We start from the raw sequence: 22973 nt of genomic DNA, 5'->3' as shown, positions 1-22973 counted from the left end.
CTGGACGAGGGTGTCGCTTTGTCTTCCGTGTGTTTCCCTTATATATATATATATATGGCCCACCTCCTCCCATTTTTCCTATTTCACTTTCACTGATTCCTGAGAGCAAATTCGTCGCCTATCCTCCGTCAGTACTTCCTTACTGTTCGCCTACATTTCTACCGTCACTTCTTCAACCGTGACGTTTGAGAAACTTGTAAGTTCCCTCTTTTTCCTTTTGTACATGCTTTATTTCTTTTGATTTCTTTAAAGCGTGGTCGTCATCCCAGGTTCTTAGATTACACTCGTCATTTATGGGTAGTCAGATGTCGAGTGATGCGTCGAGTGACCGGTCGTCGGTCCGCGAAGGAGTGGGCTACGACAAGGTATTTGGTTTAGGTAGTGAGTCCGGGAGCTTTTCCTGGTCGTCAGAGAGGGAGACGTCAGCCCAGACTCCTAACGAGGAGGTAGGAAGTCATGGAGATGGTCAGGATGAGGTAGTTGGTAAGGAGGGTGAAGTTGAGATGGAAGGAGAGAGGGGTAGTGACGGGGATGAAGGCGACGAGGAATCTTGTGAGGGGACTTCTGGTAGTCCTGGAGGTAACCGTCCCTTCATCCTTCCCAAAGAGTGGGCTGTAAATAAGTTTCATCCAAAAATGACTGAAAATTTTTTAAAGAGTTGCCCGTCCGTTTCCAAATTCCCGACCATATTCCCATCTGTCTCCCTAGGGAAGATGAAAAATGTTATATGGGAAGAACTGCAGACGTTGGTATGTATGATGCCATGTTTGCTGCAGGGCTTAGACTGCCCCTGATGGCCTTACACCGTCAGTTGGCTGATTTTCTCGGTTTATCCGTCAGTCAGATTGCTCCAAATTCGTGGAGGATCTTTATAGGTGCCGAGATATTGTGGGTTTTCTGAGTGGAGGGAACCGTCAGCTTTCCTTGGACGAATTCTTTTACTATTATAGACCTCGGCATCTTTCTTCTTTCAAGGGGATGTACCACTTTGCTGTCAGGGAGAAGAACTTGAGATTGGTGTCTGAGATGTCGGATTCTAATAGAGCTTGGAAGAGTAGGTTCTTTTTTGTTAAAGGGACGGACTGGGTGTGCCGTCAGGAAGAATGTGAGACGATACCCTATGGTTATTTTGATAATACTTGGGCGTTTGTAAAGGAGTCAGGTTTTAGCTGTCATCTTTCATCCCTGTTAGTTTCTGCATGTAATAGTTTATCTGTCTTTCACTAGTTCTAACATCGTCAACTTGTTTGTATTTTTCAGCCCTCATTCGCCCCTCCATAACCGATGAGCAGGAAGATTTTATCCATCGGGTTTTGGAGATTCCTTTGAAGGAGCGGTCGTGTCGAGACTTAATTACCCTTGATACTCTTCACGCTTACTGCGGGGGTCCTGAACCGATGCCTGAGGCTCGCAGGCTAGAAGAATTCTCCCGTCATCGTGAGTATCTTGACCATGTTATTTTCAGCTATTTTATTTTTTGCGTTGTTGTCTGTTTCTCTTATGTGTTTCTTTTGCAGAGATGGACGTAGCTAAGCAACGGATAAGGGCTGCTGCTGCTCGTCTGAAAGAAGAGAAGAAAGTAAAGGGGGAGATAACTTCCTCGTCGACCCCCAAGACCATCACCAAGGGTTCTTCCAAAAGGAAACTCGACGGGGATGCCAACCGTCCCCTCAAGAAGGCAGTTGTCGCTTCTGGGAATGAAGCCCTAAAGAAGCCAATCCCCAAGTCAAGTCACGGGGCAGGGAAGGGCGTGATGACTTCTTCTGGTCCTGTCCTGGAGGGGCCCTGCTCCCTGCTGATGCACAAGGACTTTGCCGTTGAGGCAGTTGATTCGCTTATAAAGCCGATGAACATAGATCCCTGTGTACTGCAAGGGACAGAGGAGCTGGGGGCGTCAGCTTTATTTGATCTCACACGGGTAAGCCGTCTCCCTTAATTGGCTTTTCTCTTATCTCTATTCTGTTTGATGGCTGACGGTTGTGTCCTCTTCTTAGGCCTTGGTTCGCGTAAAGGCGCTTCAGGACCGGTGCGTGGCCAATGAGGGTGTCCTCACTCGCGTCAGCACTCATAACTCCAATATGCGAAACCAGTAGGCCCAGTATAAGGAGGCCATGCGTCTACTGAATGTTAAGCTAAAGGAAACAAAACAGAAGTTAGTGGAGGTGGGTCGTCAGCAGGAGCAGCTAGAACAAGAGCTGACGGCCCTTCGCAAGGAGTGGAGACGGCTGGGGCTGACGCTGTCCAGGAGTTCAAGGAGTCAGAATCTTATATTAATTCTTGTGGCGGGTACTACGGTGTTAGGTTTGACGATTGCCTGCAGCAAGTTGCGTCGGCCTTTCCTGACTTGGACCTGTCCAGGATTACTATAGATGGACTCCCACCAACTACACCTGCTAACGACATCGTCACTATTGAAGGTGACAACTTTGTAGATCTTCCTCAAGGCGACGGTGTTGTTCTAGCTCAGCCTGCCACGAACCCTCCTGTCACTATTCCTGATCCTTTAGTGGAAGTTCTAGATGCAGACGAGCCTCTTGTGCAAAAAGAGTAATCAAGGCTTTATGTGACGCTCCTCCTTCCTCGCCAATGTATTTTATTGCAACAGTTATATTTTATTTTGCAACAGTTGTATTTTATTCTACATGTAAACAATATTTTTAAGTGCCTCCTTGGTCTTTGGGGCTTTTAGTTGTACTTAATTTATTTTTGCTCATGATACCCGTTGCTTTCTAAACACGTGTGTATGGCTACTTTGTCTGTGTGCTTTATTTTCTTGCTTAGTAAACTGAATTTATTTTCTTAGCTGTAGGCTAAGGTCGTCGGCCTTGATATGGGTTGAAATTTAGTGTGATTATGACTCCGTCAGCTTAATAAAGCCGTTGCCCTCTTGCTAGGGGATTTTTAGCCGTTCCTTTATTTTTGAAGCTGTTTAATGTTGGGCTTATTTTGTTTCAAGGTTACGTTATGTCCGTCAGCTTCTTGCACTGGACATCCCTTATTGAAATTTCCTCCTTTTTTTAGACCGTCACTTTCATGAGCTCGTCTCTGTCAACGAGTCCGTCACTTGGACTTTTAATTTTATGGCTTTGTTCTTATTATGAACTTGACGGAGCCACTTCGTTGAGATCGTCTCTTTCAAGAGCCCGTCTCTTTTGATGAGTCCGTCACTTGGACTTTTAATTTTATGGCTTTGTTCTTATTATGAACTTGACAGAGCCACTTTGTCGAGATCGTCTCTTTCAAGAGCCCGTCTCTTTTGATGAGTCCGTCACTTGGACTTTTAATTTTTATGGCCTATCCTCTTAGGATTGACTCGTCAGCCTCATTGGCTTGTCCGTTTTGTGGACTTGGCCAATACGTCAGTCTTTTACTAGACCGTCAAAAATATATAGCTTTGTCCACTTTGTGGACTAGGCCAACTTGTCAGTCTTTTATTAGACCGTCAGCTTTATTGCCTCGTCCGTTTTGTAAGTAGAAACTTTAGTTGTTCTGAATAAACTCCTCTTATTGCCATGCATTTATATAAAAAGTAGTTTCGAAATAGAAAACCTGCCCATTAGGCTTATTGTAGCAAAAACTAAAGTAAAAGAAAACCTGCCCATTGGGCTTATTGTAGCAAAAACTAAAGTAAATGATAAATCTGAGGAGTATAACTGAAATTTGTTGCGGTAAACTATAAATAACGGGGGGTGTTGTCCTTCACGTCGCCATCTCTACTGGTAGTATTTTTGCAAGTGTTCAGCATTCCAAGGATGTGGCAACTTCCGTCCGTCTAGCGTCTCTAGGTGGTAGGTGCCCTTTCTTTGCCATGCCGTGACTCGGTATGGTCCCTCCCAGTTTGGGCCAAGTTTTCCTTGAGCCAGGTCTCTTGCTGCGCCCATGACTTTCCTTAAAACGAGGTCTCCAATCTAGAAGTCTCTGTATTTGACCCGGGAGTTGTAGTGCTAGGGCATTCGGTCCTGGTACCGTGCGAGCCTTTGTTCTGCTGCTGTCTTAACTTCGTCTACCAGATCAAGCTGTAGACGTATGGCCTCGTCGTTTTTTCTTTCGTCATGGTTATGCACTCTGTAGCTCGTGAGGCCGACTTCGGCTGGGATGACTGCTTCGCTTCCGTATGTTAATCGGAATGGTGTTTCTCCTGTTGGCATCCTTGCCGTAGTTCTGTAGGCCCAAAGTATGCTTGGAAACTCTTCTGCCCATATGCCCTTTGCCCCCTCGAGCCGAGTCTTGATAATCTTGAGCAAGGATCGGTTCGTGACTTCGACCTGTCCGTTGGCTTGGGGGTGGGCGGGGGAGGAGTAGTGGTTTCGTATCCCTAACTGCGAGCAGAAGTCTCGGAAGGAGTCGTTGTTGAATTGCTTTTCGTTGTCCGAGACTAAGACTCTAGGGATGCCAAATCTGCATATGATACACCGCCAGACAAAACTCCGTACGTTCTTTTCGGTAATGGTGGCCAAGGCTTCCGCTTCCACCCACTTTGTAAAGTAATCAATGCCTACAACTAGAAATTTCAATTGTCGTATTGTCGTAGGAAACGGCACCATGATGTCCAATCCCCATTGAGCGAATGGCCACGGCGCCGTCATTAGGGAAAGTTCTTCAGGTGGTTGTCTAATGATATTGCTGAACTTTTGACATTTGTCGCACCTTGTCACATAAGCCTCGGCATCTTTTTGCATAGTTGGCCAAAAGTACCCTGTTCGCACTAGCTTGTGCATTAATGATCTCGACCCTGAGTGGTTTCCGCAGATTCTCTCGTGCGCCTCTCTCATGACGTAATCCGCTTCTTCCGGGCCTAAGCATCGTAGGTGGGGTCGAGAGAACCCTCTTTTGTATAAGACGTCTCTTATCAGAACGAACCTCGCTGCTTGGACCTTTAGTTTTCTTGTCGTTTCCTTTCCGTTCGGCAATACGCCACTCTTCAAGTAAGAGACTAATGGTGCGGTCCAATTGCTTTCGGTACCAAGCTCCTGTACCTCGATAGAATTTATAAGTGGAGAGAGCTGAACGAAGGAGAGTACATTATCAAAGGTGGCCATATGCTCGGCTGAAGCGGCTTTGGCTAGTTGGTTAGCTCGCTCGTTTTCTCCACGGGGGATCTGTATGACTTCAACCTTCAGCTCATTTACCCTCTTCCTTACTTGGTCCAGATACTTCTTCATTCTTTCGCCTTTACACTCGTAGTCCCTATCTATTTGGTTAGACACGACCTGAGAGTCGTAGTAAATAACCACATTTTCGACTTTTGCGGCTTTGGCGAGGTCAAGCCCTGCTACCAAAGCTTCATATTCTGCCTCATTGTTGGTGGTGGGGAACTCAAGGCATACCATACACTCGATTGTGTCTCCTTCGAGTGACTGTAGTACGACGTCAGCTCCCCCGGCCTGCCTGTTGGAGGATCCGTCCACATTTACGCTCTATTGGGGAGATTCTTCTGCCACCCTGTCCCTGCCATTTGTGAACTCAGCTATGAAATCTGCAACGTCTGTCCTTTAATGGCGGTTCGCGGGTGATATTGGATGTCAAACTCGTTTAACTCTATAGCCTACAGGGCTAGTCGTCCAGCAGCTTCAGGGCTACTCATCGCCCATCGCAAAGGCTTGTCAGTTAGGACGACCATCATGTGGGCTTGAAAGTATGGCTTGAGTTTGCGCGCTGCCGTAACTAGCACAAATGTGAGCTTTTCCATGGGTGAATATCTTTCTTCAGCTCCGTGTAGTGCCTGGCTGGTGTAATAGACTGGCTTCTGTACTCTGTCTTCTTCTCTTATCAAGGCAGTGCTGACGGCAGCTGGGGAGACAGCAAGATAGAGAAAAAGTTCTTCACCTGGCTGCGAGGGACTCAGCAGTGGTGGGGAAGAGAGATAGATTTTCAATTCTTCGAACACTTGTTGGCATTTGGCAATCCACTCGAAAGATCTCTTCAGTGTGCGAAAGAAGGGCAGGTACTTGTCCGTTGCCCTTGATACAAACCTATTTAGTGCTGCTATTTTGCCATTGAGGCTTTGCATTTTCTTCACATTTTTTAATGGTGCCATCTCTACTATAGCCCGGATTTCGTCTGGGTTGGCTTCGATGCCCCTCTACAACACCATGAACCCTAGGAACTTTCCTGCCGTTACCCTGAATGAGCACTTTCCCAGATTAAGCTTCATGTTGTAGGTCCGCAGAGTGTCGAATGTCTCTTCGAGGTCCTTCAGGTGATTTTCCTCCCTTCGACTTTTCACTAGCATATCGTTGACGTAGACTTGAACATTCCTTCCAATCTGCTGTACGAACATCTTGTTCATGAGCCTTTGATACGTTGCGCCCGCGTTTTTTAGACCAAACGGCATTACTTTGTAACAGAAGAGGCCTTGGCTAGTTACGAACGAAGTTTTCTCTTGATCGGCTTCGTGCATCCGGATTTGGTTGTATCCGGAGAAAGCATCCATAAAACTTAGTAGCTGGTGTTGAGCTGTAAAGTCTACTAGAGTGTTAGGGGATAGCTGTCCTTTGGGCATGCTTTATTTAGGTCGGTGAAGTCTACGCACATCCTCCACTTCCCGCTAGCCTTCCTGACCATTACTACGTTTGCTAGCCAATCGGGGTAGTAAACTTCCCTAATAAAGTTTACCTCTTGTAGCTTGTGGACTTAGCTATGGCCTGGTCTCTCTCTAGGGCAAACACCCGCTTCTTCTGTCGGACAGGTGGAAAGGAAGGCGACACATTCAGCCTATGCACTATGACTGAAGGGTCTATTCTGAGCATGTCCTCGTGACTCCAGGCGAACACATTTCGATTCTTCTTGAGGAAGGTTGTAAATGCTTGTCGGACCGCGGGAGTGGCAAGGGTTCCAATTTTTGTTGTCCGATCAGGCACGGAGTTGTCAAGAAGAATTTCTTCGAGTTGCTCTACGGGCTCCGTCGTACTCCGATGTTCTTCTATGCTCATGGCCTAGAGGTGGTCTTCCATTTCCATCATGGCCACGTAGCATTCGTGTGTGGCTACTTGGTTCTCGCGTAGTTCTCCTACTCCATGATCAGTAGAGAATTTAATCATCAAATGGTAAGTCGAGGTCACTGCCTTCCAAGAATTAAGGGTAGGTCGCCCCAGGATAGCATTGTAGGCGGGCGAACAGTCTACCACGAGGAACATCACGTCCTTGGTGATTTGTTGAGGATAGTCGCCTACCGTCACAGGCAGGGTGATTGCCTCTAAGGGGAAGACCCTTGTTCCTCTGAAGCCGACAAGAGGGGCATTTGTTGGAATCAATTGCTCTCTGTCGGTTCTCATTTGCTGGAACGATGGGTAATACAAGATGTCTGCCGAGCTCCCATTGTCGACCAGCACCCGATGCAAGTTGTAGTCCCCCATTCGTAGACTGATGACAAGTGCATCGTCATGCGGATGGTGAAGGCGTTGCGCATCCTCCTCTGAGAACCCAATGATGGGACTTTCTCTCTGTGTTGTTTTTGGTACTGGGCCCGTCAGTTGGACATTCTGGACCATCCTGAGGTACGTTTTTCGAGCCTTTTTGGATGACCCGGTAGTCGTTCCTCCTACAATCATTCTTATGTCACCAATGGGAGGTCGAGGATGGTCATTATCCCATCGCTGGGGCTGCTCTTGAGGCAGTGGATCCATTCTTTCCTTGCTTACGAACTTCTGTAATTTTCCTTGTCTTATAAGGGCCTCGATTTGCTGCTTTAAGTCGTAGCAATTAGTTGTGTCATGACCGTGGTTTCGGTGGAAGCGACAATATTTGTCTCTAGAGTGCTTGCTAGGATCTCCCTTTAGCTTCTCAGGAAAGGTCAGGGTCCTTTCGTCCTTGATTTGCATTAGGACTTGATCTATTGGTGTGGTTAACAGGGTGAAGCTTGTGAACCTTCCTCCTGGGGGCTTGGAAAGCCTCTCATCCCTTCGGTCTCCCGGCCTTGGTCTTTTCCGGCCTTGGTCCTGTCGTTCATCTTCCTGTCTTTCCCTCTTTCTCGATTTTTCCTCCCGAGCCTGCAGCGCGTCTTCAGCATTCATGTATTTGGTGGCCCTATAGAGTACTTTCGACATGGTTTTGGTGTCGTTTTTGTATAGTGAGAACAAGAACTTACCATTTCGCAGCCCATTTGTGAAAGCTGCTATAAGTATTTTGTCGTCGGCCTCGTCAATTGAGAGCGCTTCCTTATTGAATCGCGTTATGTAGGATCTTAACGTCTTGTCCTCTCGTTGCTTGATGCTCATCAGGCATGCCGTGGACTTTTTGTACTTGTGCCCCCAATAAAGTGGGTAGTGAACTAGGCGCCTAGCTCCTTAAAAGTGCTGATGGAGTTTGGCATCAGACGGCTGAACCATACCCTCGCGGGGCCTTTCAGCGTTGTAGGGAAAGCCTTACACATGATTTCGTCCGCTACCCCTTGGAGGTGCATTAAAGTCTTGAACGTCTCCAGGTGATCCAGAGGGTCTTTCACCCCGTCGTAACTGTCTATATGTGGCATGCGAAACTTACGTGGCAGGGGGAAGGAATTGACAGTTGCAGTGAATGGCGAGTCGGTGCGATTTACCAGATCGTCAAGGTCACTGAATACCCGTCCTCTGAGGGCGTTTATCATGACCTCCATTTGTTCTTTTATCGCCTGTATCTTCGTGGCAATGTGTGGCTGAGTCGCATCTGTGAGGGATGGCATACTTAAATTCTGTTGCTTTGCTCTGCTCGGAGTGTTACTGCCTTCTAGCCCTTCTCTTTCTCTTCTATCGGCGCTGGTGCCTTCTTGGTCTTGTTCTTGAGTGCCGCGACCTGCATTTTTCTGGCGTAACTATTTCTCCAAATCGTTGTTTTGCTTGGTGAGGCGTTCCACAGCTGCAGTGAGGGTCCGCACCTATCTCTCGAGTGCAATTGGGAGTGGTTCGTCTCTTGGAACGTTGTTGGTGCTTGCCATTGAGCGAGTAAGGACCATGCAACTCTTTTGTCCGGGAAGCGATAATATGGCTTACAAGTCGTAACAAACGATGCTCTCTCTCGTTGTCCACAGACGGCGCCAACTAATGATGTCGAAAAAACCACCAGTGAGCTACACGATACTCGCACACAAAACAGCACCTGCACAACAAAAAGGAGATGACCTACCAGAGAGCACCAGTGTGGTGTCGGCCAAATACCCTCCAAAGGTCAAGTTAGAACTTGCTTTCAACTCTAGAGTGCTAGAGAGGGGTTAATTATGCGTACCTCGATTTGTGAGGGTATTGGGGCTTTTATAGTAGTTGAGGATTGACATTTTTTCCTTGGAGTAAAAATCTTTTCCTTATAGGAATCCTTATGAGCGTGGATTGCAGAATTCTTTTCTTATAGGACTCTAATACTGAGCATGGAATGCAAGTAATTTCCTTATTACTCATGCGTGGTGGCCAAGTCATGGTTTTACTTAGAACCGTAGGCCTCAGGGCAGTCAGCTTGCCTTATCCCCTTCAGCCATGTCGGCGTCAGTTCCTTGCTACGTTCTATGGACTGCCCAAGAGCTCCGAATTACCGTCCATCACCCTTGGAGCCTTCAGCTCTTTCCAGTTGTCTAATCCCGTTAGCTTAGACCGTAGGATCTTTAGCACGTGAAAAACTGACGGGTTGATTCATAGTTTATTTTTATGTATCAATAACCTTCCCGAATGCAAATAGTTCTATCAAACTAAAATAGCCCCTGAAGCAACTTCCTAGATGCTAGAATGATTTCAAATGGAATTTTGGAAAGAAATAGAGGAATGTATGGCATTGAAACTTGAAAGTTCACAAGAATCTTCTCTCTTTAGTGAATTGTTTACGTCAACCTCCAATGGCCTTTGGCTGAAGAAAGATGGATATTTAAGCATCCACCATTTTAGTGCAATAATTTTTTCTTACTTTGTTAGAAATTTTACATTAACAATAGAACCACTAATTAAACAAAATGTCTCTAATTGAGTAATTGTGACCTACAGCTACAAGCAAGTTATGATTCCCCTAATTTGAATCTAATTGAACCCAATGGGTTAGCTTAGTAGCTACTTAGGCCTCATGATATTCATGAAGTTTTGGGTTTGAAACCCAACAAGGGACTACACGTAACCGACTGAATAATCAAGCTCTTGAAGAATTTTGGATACCCTCACTTCTCAAAGAAAAAACAAGGGGGAATATTATTGCCAAACTTTTAGTTTTTGGTAACATCATATATTAAAAGATTACCTTAAAATCTGAATTCCTTAAAGTATCACCGTCTACTACGGATCCACGAACTCCTGCATTGTCCACCTGCAAATAATTCCTTCACTGCCAAGCATTTCATTTCTATAAAATTCTATAAGAAAACAGAAATGTGACGTAGATTTAATATACATCCTTTCAGTAATAACTAACCACAGTTTTCCAATTTCCAGCTGTAAGTGCATAAGAAGATACTTTTTTTTTTTTGACCAAATGCATAAGAAGATACTTGATACTATAATAATAATGATATATTAAATTATTTTACAGGTTAAATTCCTAAACTGCATTATTTCTAGGATTGATAATTCAATAATAAAATTTTGGAACTTGTTGAAGCCAACATGGCTCTACATCCTTATGGTCTCTACACATATGAAAAGTAAGAGTACTTTGGTTCTATTGTACTTTGGTCTACCCCCATGTAAGAGGGAGGATACATACAAAAGAAACAGCACATGCCACCTCAATGGAAAAAATACATGTTGTTTTTGTTGCATGTATCCTCCCCCTCACATAGGGTGGACCCCACAAGAGAGGATACATGCAGCAGAAATAGTATATACTACCTCCTACAACTAGGATTTAGGAATTGATGGTACATATACAAATTAAATAAGGCAACATAATGCTTTGACTGTCATGTCATGGTAGCTGTACAAGTTAAAAAATAAGAAGTCTTAACACAAACCAATAAACAAAAAATATTCCAAGAAACTAATGGCTTGTTTGTTAACGTTGTTTGAACAACTTTTCATTGTTTAAACAACACAACACGTATTTCTACAACACTTTTTTACCCACACTTATTTTCATAACACACAAACAATGTTACTAGAACAACATTACCAAATAGGAATTACGATGATACCAAGATATCAAGTTTATCAAAGGTGGCTTTGATTTAGAAGTCCAAATCTTCTATCCCACTTTTTCAGCTCCACTCTATACTCCACTAATAAATACTTGCCACGTGTTCACCTAATTAATTAAATACTACTATTAATTAATAACTGTAGTATTAACAAGTCAATAATTATAGTATTTAATTAATTAGGTGAACACGTGACAAATATTTATTGGTGGAATATAGAGTGGAGTAGGAAAAGTGGGACAAAAGATTTAGACTCATTATTTAGGGCCTAAGGCGAAAAATTTATGCGGGATTTTTAATATGTAAATATTAATTAAACAAAATTATTTAATACTAATCAAATCTAGGTTAATTTGATACATTAAATATATAATTTCATGAATAATACTAACTAAACTAATGTTCATTTCATATAGAGAATTGAATATCATAGTTGAACCATAAATATTAATAAAAAGAAATAAAAATATATTACGATTAAAAAAATACTTTATTTTAGATATGCAACAATACATAGTTAAGCAAAGTTAAAATCTAATTTTTAATTTTATATCTTGTTTTTAAAAGAGGGGGATATATATTATTTGGTATGTGGCTTTGTAGGATAGTAATTTACAAAAATTAAAGTTTCAAACTATTAGGGGAGATTAATCTATAATTGATAATTTAACACATTTGCAACATTTTTTTTTTGAAACATTTTAGAGTTTCAATTGGGTTAAGGTTCTATTGGTCTCAAACATGGAGAGTCTTAATAGAAATGAAAACAAAAAATGTGCTTAAAGCACTATAAAATATTTACAATATGATGTGATATTGACTCTCATTGATGAAATTCATCAATCTAACTAGTGAATGTTTAAATAACTTCATTGGCAACATCAAAGCCCAATTTTCATTGGCAACATCAAAGCCCAATTCTCATTGGCAAATTCAAAAGTCCAATCTTCATTGGCAATATCAAAAGCCCATCTCCATTGGCACTATTTTATCAAAAAAACCCGAGATTATTAACACTTAGCAAAGAGAAAAGTATCATGGCATAATTATTGCTTAAGTATTACTATGGCAAAAAAAACATGACAATTGTTTTATAAAGCTCATAGGGAGTTATCTTGAAGAATATATTCTCACATTATAACCCATCAAACACATGGTCATCACTTGCATCACAACATCCATAAAATATATCTTCAACGCTCATGGAGAATACTCGATCCCACAAACTTATCATTTAAATTATGATGCAACTATTAGAAGCCATGAACGTTATTTAATGGAATCCATCATAGTAAAAGTTATTTACAAAGGTATTTTGAAAACTTGTGATATTGTTTCAGATATTACAATTGCAAGTATCTATGAAAACCCAAAGAATATTTACTAAAAGTCCATGAGGAAGGAAAACCCATGGCAACATGTGTTGTTGATTTTGCAGGATGCACACAACTTGACCCAAAGGAACCAGCCCAAGTGAACAACCCCAATCTAAGAGATCCCAGCAAGAGGCAGAGGATTGAAAGTAGGCAAAACAGCCTTTGTTCATCCTTGACCGAAGTACAACAAGAGAACCAAGTCCTTAAGAATAAACTAGAGGTTTTTCCATTGGCTTTTGGTCACTCTCTACCAGACGTGAACAGTACTCGAGGCTTGTAACATCAGCTGAAGTCTAAAGGGTGATGAGGCTCCATCATCTTTTTCAAGACTGCGCCTCCAGCGGAAGGGGAGCTGAAACCAAATTATTCAAATTCCAGCAAATTGATGCTATAAATGTTACAAACGTTCAAGACATGATTTATGTGCCAAGCCCATGAATCCTAAAGGGGAAAAATTGGGAACATGTGGTTTGGAGGGCATAAAGGGATCTCCAACGGAACCCTCTGAAGTGAGCTTAAACTTTGACACCTGGCTTGGGGTGTCGAATCCTACTTCTTAGGGTCCAAATCTCAGTTGCAGCACTAGGATTCTTCCTTAATACTTGCCTTAATCCCATTGGCTGAGCACAATCTCAGTAATATTAGTATTTAATGTAAGATTACCCCAAATATTACCCATGTGGATATTACCCAAAGAAGCAAAACAACCCCAAAAGCAAATCTCCCATTTTTAGGCCAAATCCAGGTTATTAACTCAGCTGTCTGGCTTCCTTGAATCATAGCTATGTTTTTTGGATTCTTGGTGATTAATGCTTCTCTAAAAATTTCATTATAAAAGCATAAGCATCTCAGCCCACAAACCAACAGCCACCTCCCTCTGGGACTTTGGGGTTCGTTTGCCATTTTTGCTGGTAGTTTAGCTCTCCTTAAGCTCACCACTCATCATCTTTAGCTTACACCCATCTAATCCCAGATATTCTTCTCCCCCTTACACTATCACAACTCTTAAATGTCTTCTAGTGAGTCACAAACAGACCATTACTCATAAAAGACTTCAATCTCAACATCTCTGCATACCACTCACTTAAAAGACAGACCTCATTCCGCTCGTCCATGCCTTATAAATACACACTCACCAAAATTTTAACTAAATATTTGCTGCACTGAGCTGGGGATCTTTCTCTCCCTTCACACCATGCCAATTAATCCTCCTTTTCTTTTTCCTATGGAACTTTTGATGTTTGCTTTTTATTTTATTGAAGAATATGATGTATTCGTAACGATCGAACTCTTCCCTCACAGTAATCTAATAATAGCTGAAAGCACAATAAATTCCTCTTGAATGAGACACATAAGGACCTAAAATTTGTTTAAATTTATCTAATTATTGATTGCTGGAGAGTACAATTTTACCCCTATTGTTGGACAATTTATCTCTTTGGACTTAAGTGAAACATTACCCTTACCGTTGGAGAATTTATTTCCCTTAGACTATCAAAACAGGACCACTAATGTACTAACTAAGTATTGTAAAGTATTCTTTTTATTGGGCTTTTGTTGCTGATTTGTTAAATGCAGCCTCTGTTTCCTTGCTTGGGTAGGCTTGTCATCACACCAATAGCCTTTGGGTGTCATCTCAAGAGCCCATAGTCGAGTTTCGGGTTGGCTTCATAACATCTTAGATAGAGGCAAAATTTCCCCCTCGACATAAGTCAATGGTAAAATTTGTAGTATGAGTATCCTTAACATCACTAATAAAAAATTGGACAACCTTCAAAAAATATATATAATTTATAAAAATTTGGGTCTTTAATTATTGGAAGTGGGGCTTTCTTTTCTAAGGTGAATTTTGTTTTTTGGGTGGACCTTAGGCCTGGGCCTAATTTGCCTAGGCCTTGGGCCGGCCCTGGCAATGCTAGCAGGGTCAGTGATATCGAGCTGATGAAAAACCACATGGTCAGTAAGGCCAGACTCTTTCAGCTTGTCAACAGCTTCAAGGCCCCTTTTCTCATCTCTTGATGTTAACACCACCGTGACCCCACTTAAAGCCGATTGCCTACATGTTTCAAACCCAATCCTCCTGTTTCGGTTTCCTCCTGTCACTACTGCATAACTGAAAAACATGATCCCTTAATAACACAAAAACTACGGGTGTTATTCTGTTATATAAATACCATATGGTTTGGTTAGACTTTAGAGGCTGTGTTGTGTTGGGAAGTGTACAAACTCAATGAAAAAAGAAGCGGCAGATACCTCTTTGGTGCTTCTGCCATTGAAGATGAAGTGGGGACTTTCTCAGAAGTAAGAGAACCGCAAAATGAAATGGATTTTCGTTAGATTTTGACTGGAAGGACTAAGGAGTCAATTTTAGCTTTTGACTTTAATCACGCTTTTGACTTTAATCACACAGCAACATAGTGTTTGGCGTTAGCTACTGACTTTAGTCACGCAGCAACGTCTTACTGTTTGGCTGAGTTTTGGGCTATCAGACAAGGGCTGAAGTTGTTGTGTGCACTAGGATATTATGATATTACGGTAGAATTTGGCTAAAATATAAAAATTTTAATCTCTAGTAACAACTTGTAACTATGATGTTTTTTTTTTTTTTTTTTTTTTTGTTGTTGTTGTTGTTGTTGAGAAACAAATAGGAAGTCGAGCGGGGAGCTTGTAGTCCTTCTGTAAGAACTTCAATTCTTTCATAGTGAATTCTGTTATGCCTTGAGGATCGGTGGGTCAAATCCTCCCCAGGTTTTTACCGAGTGGTTTCCTGGGTGATCATATCTTGTGTTATTTATTATTCCGCTGCTTTATATCTTGATATGATTATTTGATTGCTTTAACCTAGAATTGCATAATTTGACTAAGTAACAACTTGGCTAATTAATCTAGGCTACGCTATCTGTGTGTTTAAGGGGTCTAAATTTCCAACAGATAGGCTTGTCATCACACCAATAGCCTTTGGGTGTCATCTTAAGAGCCCATAGTCGAGTTTCGGGTTGGCTTCCTAACATCTTAGATAGAGGCAAAATTTTCCCCTCGACATAAGTCAATGGTAAAATTTGTAGTATGAGTATCCTTAACATCACTAATAAAAAATTGGACAACCTTCAAAAAATATATATAATTCATAAAAATTTGGGTCTTTAATTATTGGAAGTGGGGCTTTCTTTTCTAAGGTGAATTTTTATTTTTGGGTGGACCTTAGGCTTGGGCCTAATTTGCCTAGGCCTTGGCAATGCTAGCAGGGTCAGTGACATCGAGCTGATGAAAAACCACATGGTCAGTAAGGCCATACTCTTTCAGCTTGTCAACAGCTTCAAGGCCCCTTTTCTCATCTCTTGATGTTAACACCACCGTGACCCCACTTAAAGCCGATTGCCTACATGTTTCAAACCCAATCCTCCTGTTTCGGTTTCCTCCTGTCACTACTGCATAACTGAAAAACATGATCCCTTAATAACACAAAAACTACGGGTGTTATTCTGTTATATAAATACCATATGGTTTGGTTAGACTTTAGAGGCTGTGTTGTGTTGGGAAGTGTACAAACTCAATGAAAAAAGAAGCGGCAAATACCTCTTTGGTGCTTCTGCCATTGAAGATGAAGTGGGGACTTTCTTAGAAGTAAGAGAACCGCAAAATGAAATGGATTTTCGTTAGATTTTGATTGGAAGGACTAAGGAGTCAAGTTCAGCTTTTGACTTTAATCACACAGCAACATAGTGTTTGGCGTTAGCTACTGACTTTAGTCACACAGCAACGTCTTACTGTTTGGCTGAGTTTTGGGCTATCAGACAAGGGCTGAAGTTGTTGTGTGCACTAGGATATTGTGATATTACGGTAGAATTTGGCTAAAATATAAAAATTTTAATCTCTAGTAACAATTTGTAACTATGATGTTTTGTTGTTGTTGTTGTTGTTGTTGTTTTTGTTGAGAAACAACAACTTTATCTATGTGGATATGGGTTTATCTTCTCTTGTGATGGAATGCATGAATCTAGGATACGTTTGGTACACTGTAATAGCTCCTGTAATGGAATATCTATTCATGTGTAATATCAATTCGGTCATTTAGTTGCATCTTTATTACATGGATTAATTATTACATTGGAATAACTATTCTTTAAATTGAAGAATAGCTATTTCTCTTTAAAATGGATTTAATAGCTATTTCTTAGTGTATATAATAGGTTTTAAAATTAATATATTTCCAAAAATGTAAAGTTTCCTTATACATCTTCTTTTACAAGTTTTCCATATGTAACAACCAAACTTATGAATAGTAATAATTATTCCATTACAATGTCTTCTATTTTCAGTAATAAAGATTACTATTCCTAATGTAATCTACATTTAGTGTACCAAACGTATCCCTAATGTAATGTAGTGACAATAGAGGTTTTATTTCAGTCCACTTGTTCCGTTCGGTACATTTCAGTCCACTTAGATTTATTTGGTCTAATTTGGTTCACTTATGTCTATTCGATCAATTTCGGACTAATTGGACCTATTCTGTCACTTGGTGTGAGTTTGCGACTTGGGAGAAGAGAATAAAAGCCCCGTACAATATACGGGTATGGGTAGGCTTTTATATCCCCTCCCCCATTGTATGTGTTTCTGGAATTCTAAAATGAGAAAAGTATACACTTATTATGCACAAATTATGGGTTCTATGATTTTATCTCAAGCAAACAACAGCTTCTAACCAGCCATCCTCTTTGTTCACAAATCACCATTCATTGTCCATCAAAACATGCTTCATTGCACGCACAACATAGAACAAAAGATTCTTCACAATTGCATTACTAAAAGCATATATTTGACATTACATGCACCAAGTTAAAACACTTATTCTTTGCATACACTTTATGACATTGTTTTCAAATAGACAATTAAATTGTGATCCAAGACATAGTAAACTAGGCAAGGAAAAGTGCAGATTCATTAGTATTTTTATCCTTGAGAATTGGTAGAAATGAATAATCAAAAGTTGTTACTTCATTCCGATAAAAGAAGAGGCTAGAGGGACCATTGTTGGGCAGCAGCACTAACTTTATAGCACTTTCTGCACCTTCATCAATTGTCAAGTAGCCAGTGTTGTGGTTTATATCTGTCTTGACATAGCCAGGGCAGACGCAATTGACTCGGAAAGACGGGAACTTTTTGGCCACAATCCTTGTGTAGGCATTGAAAGCTGCTTTTGAAAGCACATAGGCAGACGTATATCTAGGCCAGCCTTTGGTTTCCAAGGAACCCTCTTTAAAATCTTTCAAAAATTCATTCAATACCTCATCCACTCTTTCTTCAGTTAGGCTTTTAGCATCACCTAACTTTTCTTTAGCCCATTCATTTGGTATTTTCTGAAAGAGCAGAAGAAGAAAACTCACTTTAATTTGATTAATGGGAAAATGAATCAGGGTTTAATTTGAAAAAAAAAAAGAAGATGATAAAGAAGATGAAAAGAAACTATGCATCTATAGAAAGCAAATGAGAGAGGAGTGCTGCATATAATCCCATCAATTTGTTAAGAAAGAAAGATAGCATCTTCCTAAAAAATCCTATAAAAGCAACAAAGAAACAAAGTGGCAGCCACTTGAGTTTGATGGCAGGATTGTGTGTTGAGAGAGAGAGAGAGAGTGGTTTATTTCAACTTTTTAACTGTTAGGCTGGAATGTGTTATGGTCCTTATGGAAGCATATTGAAGATAACCCCAGGAAGGACAAGTTCTACCCTTGAGATCATGAAAAAAAAGCTATGAAACACGGGTGCGTTTCGGGAATCGGGTGCGGGTTCGGGGCTCGGCAATTTTTAAAAAAGTAGGGTGCGGGTGTGGCGGAACTCGGCGATTAAAAAATTATTAAAAATATTTTTATTTATATTTTCTATATATTTTTACTATTAAAATATTCTTAAAAAACACATTGCTATGCCTTGATTCATAAAACAAAGAAAGAAGAAGGCAAGAAACACATTACCATGCCTCTGAGGTCAGAATTTCGGCTATTCCGGCGAGTGTCAAGGTCTATATCAGCCTGTTTCGGCCGTTTCCGGCATATTTCGGCCATATCGGCAGTATCGGTTGCCGGCCAATACGACCCGATATGGCCGATATAGCCCGATTCTGGCTGAATCGAAGCCTATTCTAGCCGAATCGAGCCGCGTCGGCGTCAATCGAGCTGAGTCGGCGCAAATTCGAGAAAAAAAAAAAAAAAACTCAGATGCGGCACCAACTTGCGGTCAACCGCGTCGGACGCCGTGTCCTGCGTCAGGCTGCGTCGGACTCAGGTGCGGCACCCTCCCAGTCACGTCCGTGCTTTCTAGAAAAAAAGAAGAAAAAGTACATAAGTATCCCTTTCCCTAAAGATAGAAAATTTTACTTAATTGGACACTTAGCTGGGACTCAACTTGGTGAACTTTCAAGTGGCACTGAAACAAATCATGATAAATGGATCTGTTCTCAAGTCAGTTATAAGTCAAACCATCTACTTTTGATTGGGATTCCATGACATTTACTTGTAATAAGTTTCACTCCTTTAAGTGCCCCATGGAAGAGGAAACATTAACAATTCTTGGTGAATTGGACAACTGGAGGATTGGAAGGAGCGCTTCAATCATTCCTTTGGCACCATAGTAGTTTGTTTTCAGGCACTCTTCAGCTAACTTATAAGTTTCAGTCAATATTTTACTCCAATCCACATAGGCACCTTGCTGCATCGATAAGAAGCAACTTCATTCTCTTCCAAGCTAATAGTACAAATAAAATGGTAGCCAGACAATTTTCCCAACAGCAATAGTTAGTTTCCCAACCCCAGTCTGAAGACACAAACACACTATACTTAATAGTAAAATTATCCAAAATTTTGTGGCCAAAAAGCGAATTGCTACCAGATACAATACGTTAACTTTGACTAAATAGGTTTTAGGAAACTTGACATTAAGGTCTTCATATAACCAAATAAGTCTAAAAGGCAAATTAATTGATGCTTGTATGATTCAACATGGATTTTTTTTTTCCTTCTAGAATATGACTAATATCATAAGACTTTTATTACATTCTTCCTTTGGGAGTTTTAAATAGATTATTTACTTTCAACCTACAGGCTACAAGAGGGCTTTTGGCTGGACAAAACTGGTTTGGCTTATGTTTCTTTCTTACTTTGTTAGGAATTAACAACAATGATCAAAAAGAGCTATATAACAAGATAATGTCTAATCCTGAAGTTACAATCAAGTCACTCTTTCTCAAAGTTAAATCCATGTCCAATCACTGTTCTTTTTTGGCAAAGGAAAAAAAATCATACTTACAGAATGTTAACAATATAAAGAGAGAGAATGACTGAATAGTCCGTATAATATTATATATGTAACAATGTACAAAAGAGAGCCTTTATATAGGCTAGGTATGTGTGCAGTACAAGTAATAGAAGTATAGTACAAGTAATATACTAGGCTAAGCCCAATGGGCTAATCTATACACTAACATCCCCCCTCAAACTCGAGGTGGCAAGGAGGAAGCCAACTGGAGTTTGGATATAAGATCTCGAAGACGACCAGGTAGGTGAGACTTGGTGAAGATATCAGTAGGCTGGTCAGCAGATGAGATGGAGAACAACTTGAGATTGCCTTTCTTGAGATGCTGGCGAGTAATGTGGCAGTCAATCTCAATGTGCTTGGTGCGTTCATGGAAGACATCATTATGAGCAATGTAGATAGCACTACGATTGTCACAATAAAGAGGAGTAGCAGTGGGCTGTGGAGCATCCATGTCAGCCAAGAGCCAGCGAAGCCAGACAAGCTCGCAAGTGGTGTCGGCAAGGGCACGATACTCAGCCTCAGTACTGGAACGGGAAACAACATCCTGCTTTTTGCTACGCCATGAGACAAGAGAGGTACCCAACAGGAAACAGAAACCTGTGATAGAACATCGATCAGTCGGGTCACCGGCCCAGTCCGCATCTGAATAAGCATGAAGCTCAAGAGAAGACCGAGAGGAGTAGTGTAGACCATGATAAAGTGTACCCTTGACATATCGGAGAATCCGAAGAACAGCAGCATAGTGGACAGAACGAGGGGCATCCATGAATTTACTAATTCATCGATTGAGTCAATGTGCAAATTTTTATGCATTTTTAAGCAAGGTATAGTGTTAACTGTTTAGACTCTACAGTCTACACTCATATCAATATTTCCAATACCTTCTACCCCTCTCTTTCCTATTCTATGTCATTCATATTCAAAATAAATAAATAAAAAATGTCACAGCTTTCAAATAGTTACAAAATTCAAATGGCTCGTTTAAGCACTAGGAACATTTTCAAACTTACCAATATATCAAGCTTCCCATATTTGGTTTTAATTAAACCCGCCAAGGAAGATATACTAGCATAGTCAGCCACATCAAGCTGATGAAATACCACATGGTCAGATAGCCCAGACTCTCTTAGCTTTTCAATAGCTTTAAGGCCTTTTTTCTCATCTCTAGCAATTAGCACCACCATGATCCCATTTGAGGCCAATTTCCTGCATATTCCAAAACCAATCCCCTTATTGGCCCCTGTAACAATTGCATACCTGAAAGGAAAAAAAAAGTATAAAAATTAAAACCAATAAAAAAAAAGTACAAATAAATTGCTGTGTCATAGCACTGTTACGAAAACAACATGAGAGAAGAAGCAAAGTACTTTTTTGTTGCTTCTGCCATTGAGGATAAAACTTGGGACACTTTCGTAACAAGTGAAAGCAGTGCTAAATTGCTTAAATTAGAAGAAATTCAGCTGTGAGATATGTTCGCGTGTGGGTTGAATTGTGCCCCATACTAATGACTGGGTTCCTACCAAAAAATAAAAAATAATGACTTGGTTAGCAAAAAGTAACTTTTGTTTTTGTTTTCGGTAAGCCTAGGACACAAAATTTGACCAATCTTTTTTTTGTAGTTGATATTATTTGAGTGATTGGTTCAAAATTTTACTTTGGCTTTTGTTTTTTGTAAGCATAGGACACAAATTTTGACAACATTTTTATGGTAGATATTGTCTGATTGATTGGTGTCCATAGCAACATAGGTGAGGTTTAAAAGTTTAACTCTCAACATTAATCAAAGCAGATGGCAAAGAACTTGACTTAAAGTTGGCTAACAATAAGCACATCTTTTTTTTTTTCATCACCATCTCCTTTGTTTACTTGTTATTTTTCTTGAAATAAAAGCTAAAAATTGAAAACAAGTATATACTAAATATATTAAATTCTTAATTGGTTAGTTTTTATAATATCTTCCAAAATTATAAGAAGATAACATATGTAAAATACTAAATTAAAATATAATAAAAGAGATGTGGTTTTTAATTGCTAATGTGGCACTATTATTTTAAGGATTTTATTAATGAATTAATGATATGGCATACTACCAACCATTTAATTCAAAATGAAGGGTCAAGATGATGCAGTAAAGTACCCTATAAATTCTAGAGGATTTGATCATGAAAGTGTGTTATATTAGACAAGGAAAAAAAAAATAGACAAGTGGATTTCCAAAGGGCCAAAGCCCAACAATCACTATGTATATTAAACGTTCAACGAGCTTAAAGAGGCCTAGAAGTGTGTTATATTAGCCAATGAAAAAATAGACTAGTAGGTTTTCAATGGGCCGAAGTTCAACGGTCACTGTGCACATTAAATGCGTTAATCCAAATAGTCAATGAACACTAATGGGACGAAAAAAAGACAAAAATTAAGGCCCAAACTTGTTGGATCTTACACACATGCATTGTGACAAGCCATTCACTCTGTCACTCACTCATATGAGTTATATGTATAAGCCCTAAGCCCACCATTTCAAGAAATTAAAAAACATGGGCAATTACTTATAAACGCATAAGTGAACTCACTCATAACCAATTTGGAACAAGCAACAAAGAGCAGAAGTGTTTGAATCACTCATCCACACCAACAAACAAAAGATTCTTAAAAGTTTCATTACAAATAGCATATAATTGACATTACATACCCCAAGTGAACAAACACATTCTTTGCATACATTTTATGACATCAACGTTAGACATTGGCTTTCAAATAGCCTGTCAAATAGAGATTCAAAACATAGAAAGTAAACAATTCCAAGAAAAATACAGACTTATTAGTATTTGTATCTTTGAGAAGTAGTAGAAATGAAAAATCTTAATCAAAAGTTGTCACTTCATTCCGATAAAAGAAGAGGCCAGAAGGACCATCGTTGGGCAGGAGCGCTAACTTTACAACACTTTCAGCACCTTCATCAGTTGTCAAATAGCCATTGTTGTAGTTTATATCTGTCTTGACATAGCCAGGGCAGACGCAATTGACTCGGAAAGATGGGTACTTTTTGGCCACAATCCTTGTGCAGGCATTCATAGCTGCTTTTGAAATTATATAAGGAGACGAATATCTAGGCCAGCCTTTGGTTTCCAAGGAATCCTCTTTAAAATCTTTCAGATATTCATTCAATACCTCATCTACTCTTTCTTCTGTTAGGCTTTCAGCAT

At 40.5% G+C, this 22973-nt stretch overlaps 2 protein-coding genes across 2 annotated transcripts in view; both read right to left on the bottom strand.

The window, feature by feature from the left end:
* Nucleotides 1–6935: 6935 nt before the first annotated feature.
* On the bottom strand, nt 6936–8216 carry LOC136068549 (uncharacterized). Its single transcript, XM_065775868.1, has one exon. The coding sequence runs from the start codon at nt 8214–8216 to the stop codon at nt 6936–6938; it is 1281 nt and encodes a 426-aa protein (XP_065631940.1).
* A 9159-nt stretch (nt 8217–17375) lies between these two features.
* Nucleotides 17376–22973, bottom strand: part of LOC112007690 (uncharacterized) — an 8306-nt gene continuing 2708 nt past the window's right edge. Inside the window, 6 exon segments of the mRNA XM_065775867.1 lie at nt 17376–17816; nt 18970–19183; nt 20235–20543; nt 20652–20674; nt 20781–21027; nt 22703–22973. Of these exon segments, the coding sequence (XP_065631939.1) occupies nt 17376–17816; nt 18970–19183; nt 20235–20543; nt 20652–20674; nt 20781–21027; nt 22703–22973 (1505 nt within the window).

The sequence above is a fragment of the Quercus suber genome, unplaced genomic scaffold (genome assembly GCF_002906115.3).
Source record: "Quercus suber isolate HL8 unplaced genomic scaffold, Cork oak 2.0 scaffold_121, whole genome shotgun sequence".
NCBI lineage: Eukaryota > Viridiplantae > Streptophyta > Magnoliopsida > Fagales > Fagaceae > Quercus > Quercus suber.
The sequence above is the reverse complement of the archived record's forward strand: the minus strand, read 5'-3'. Positions and strand labels throughout refer to the sequence as shown.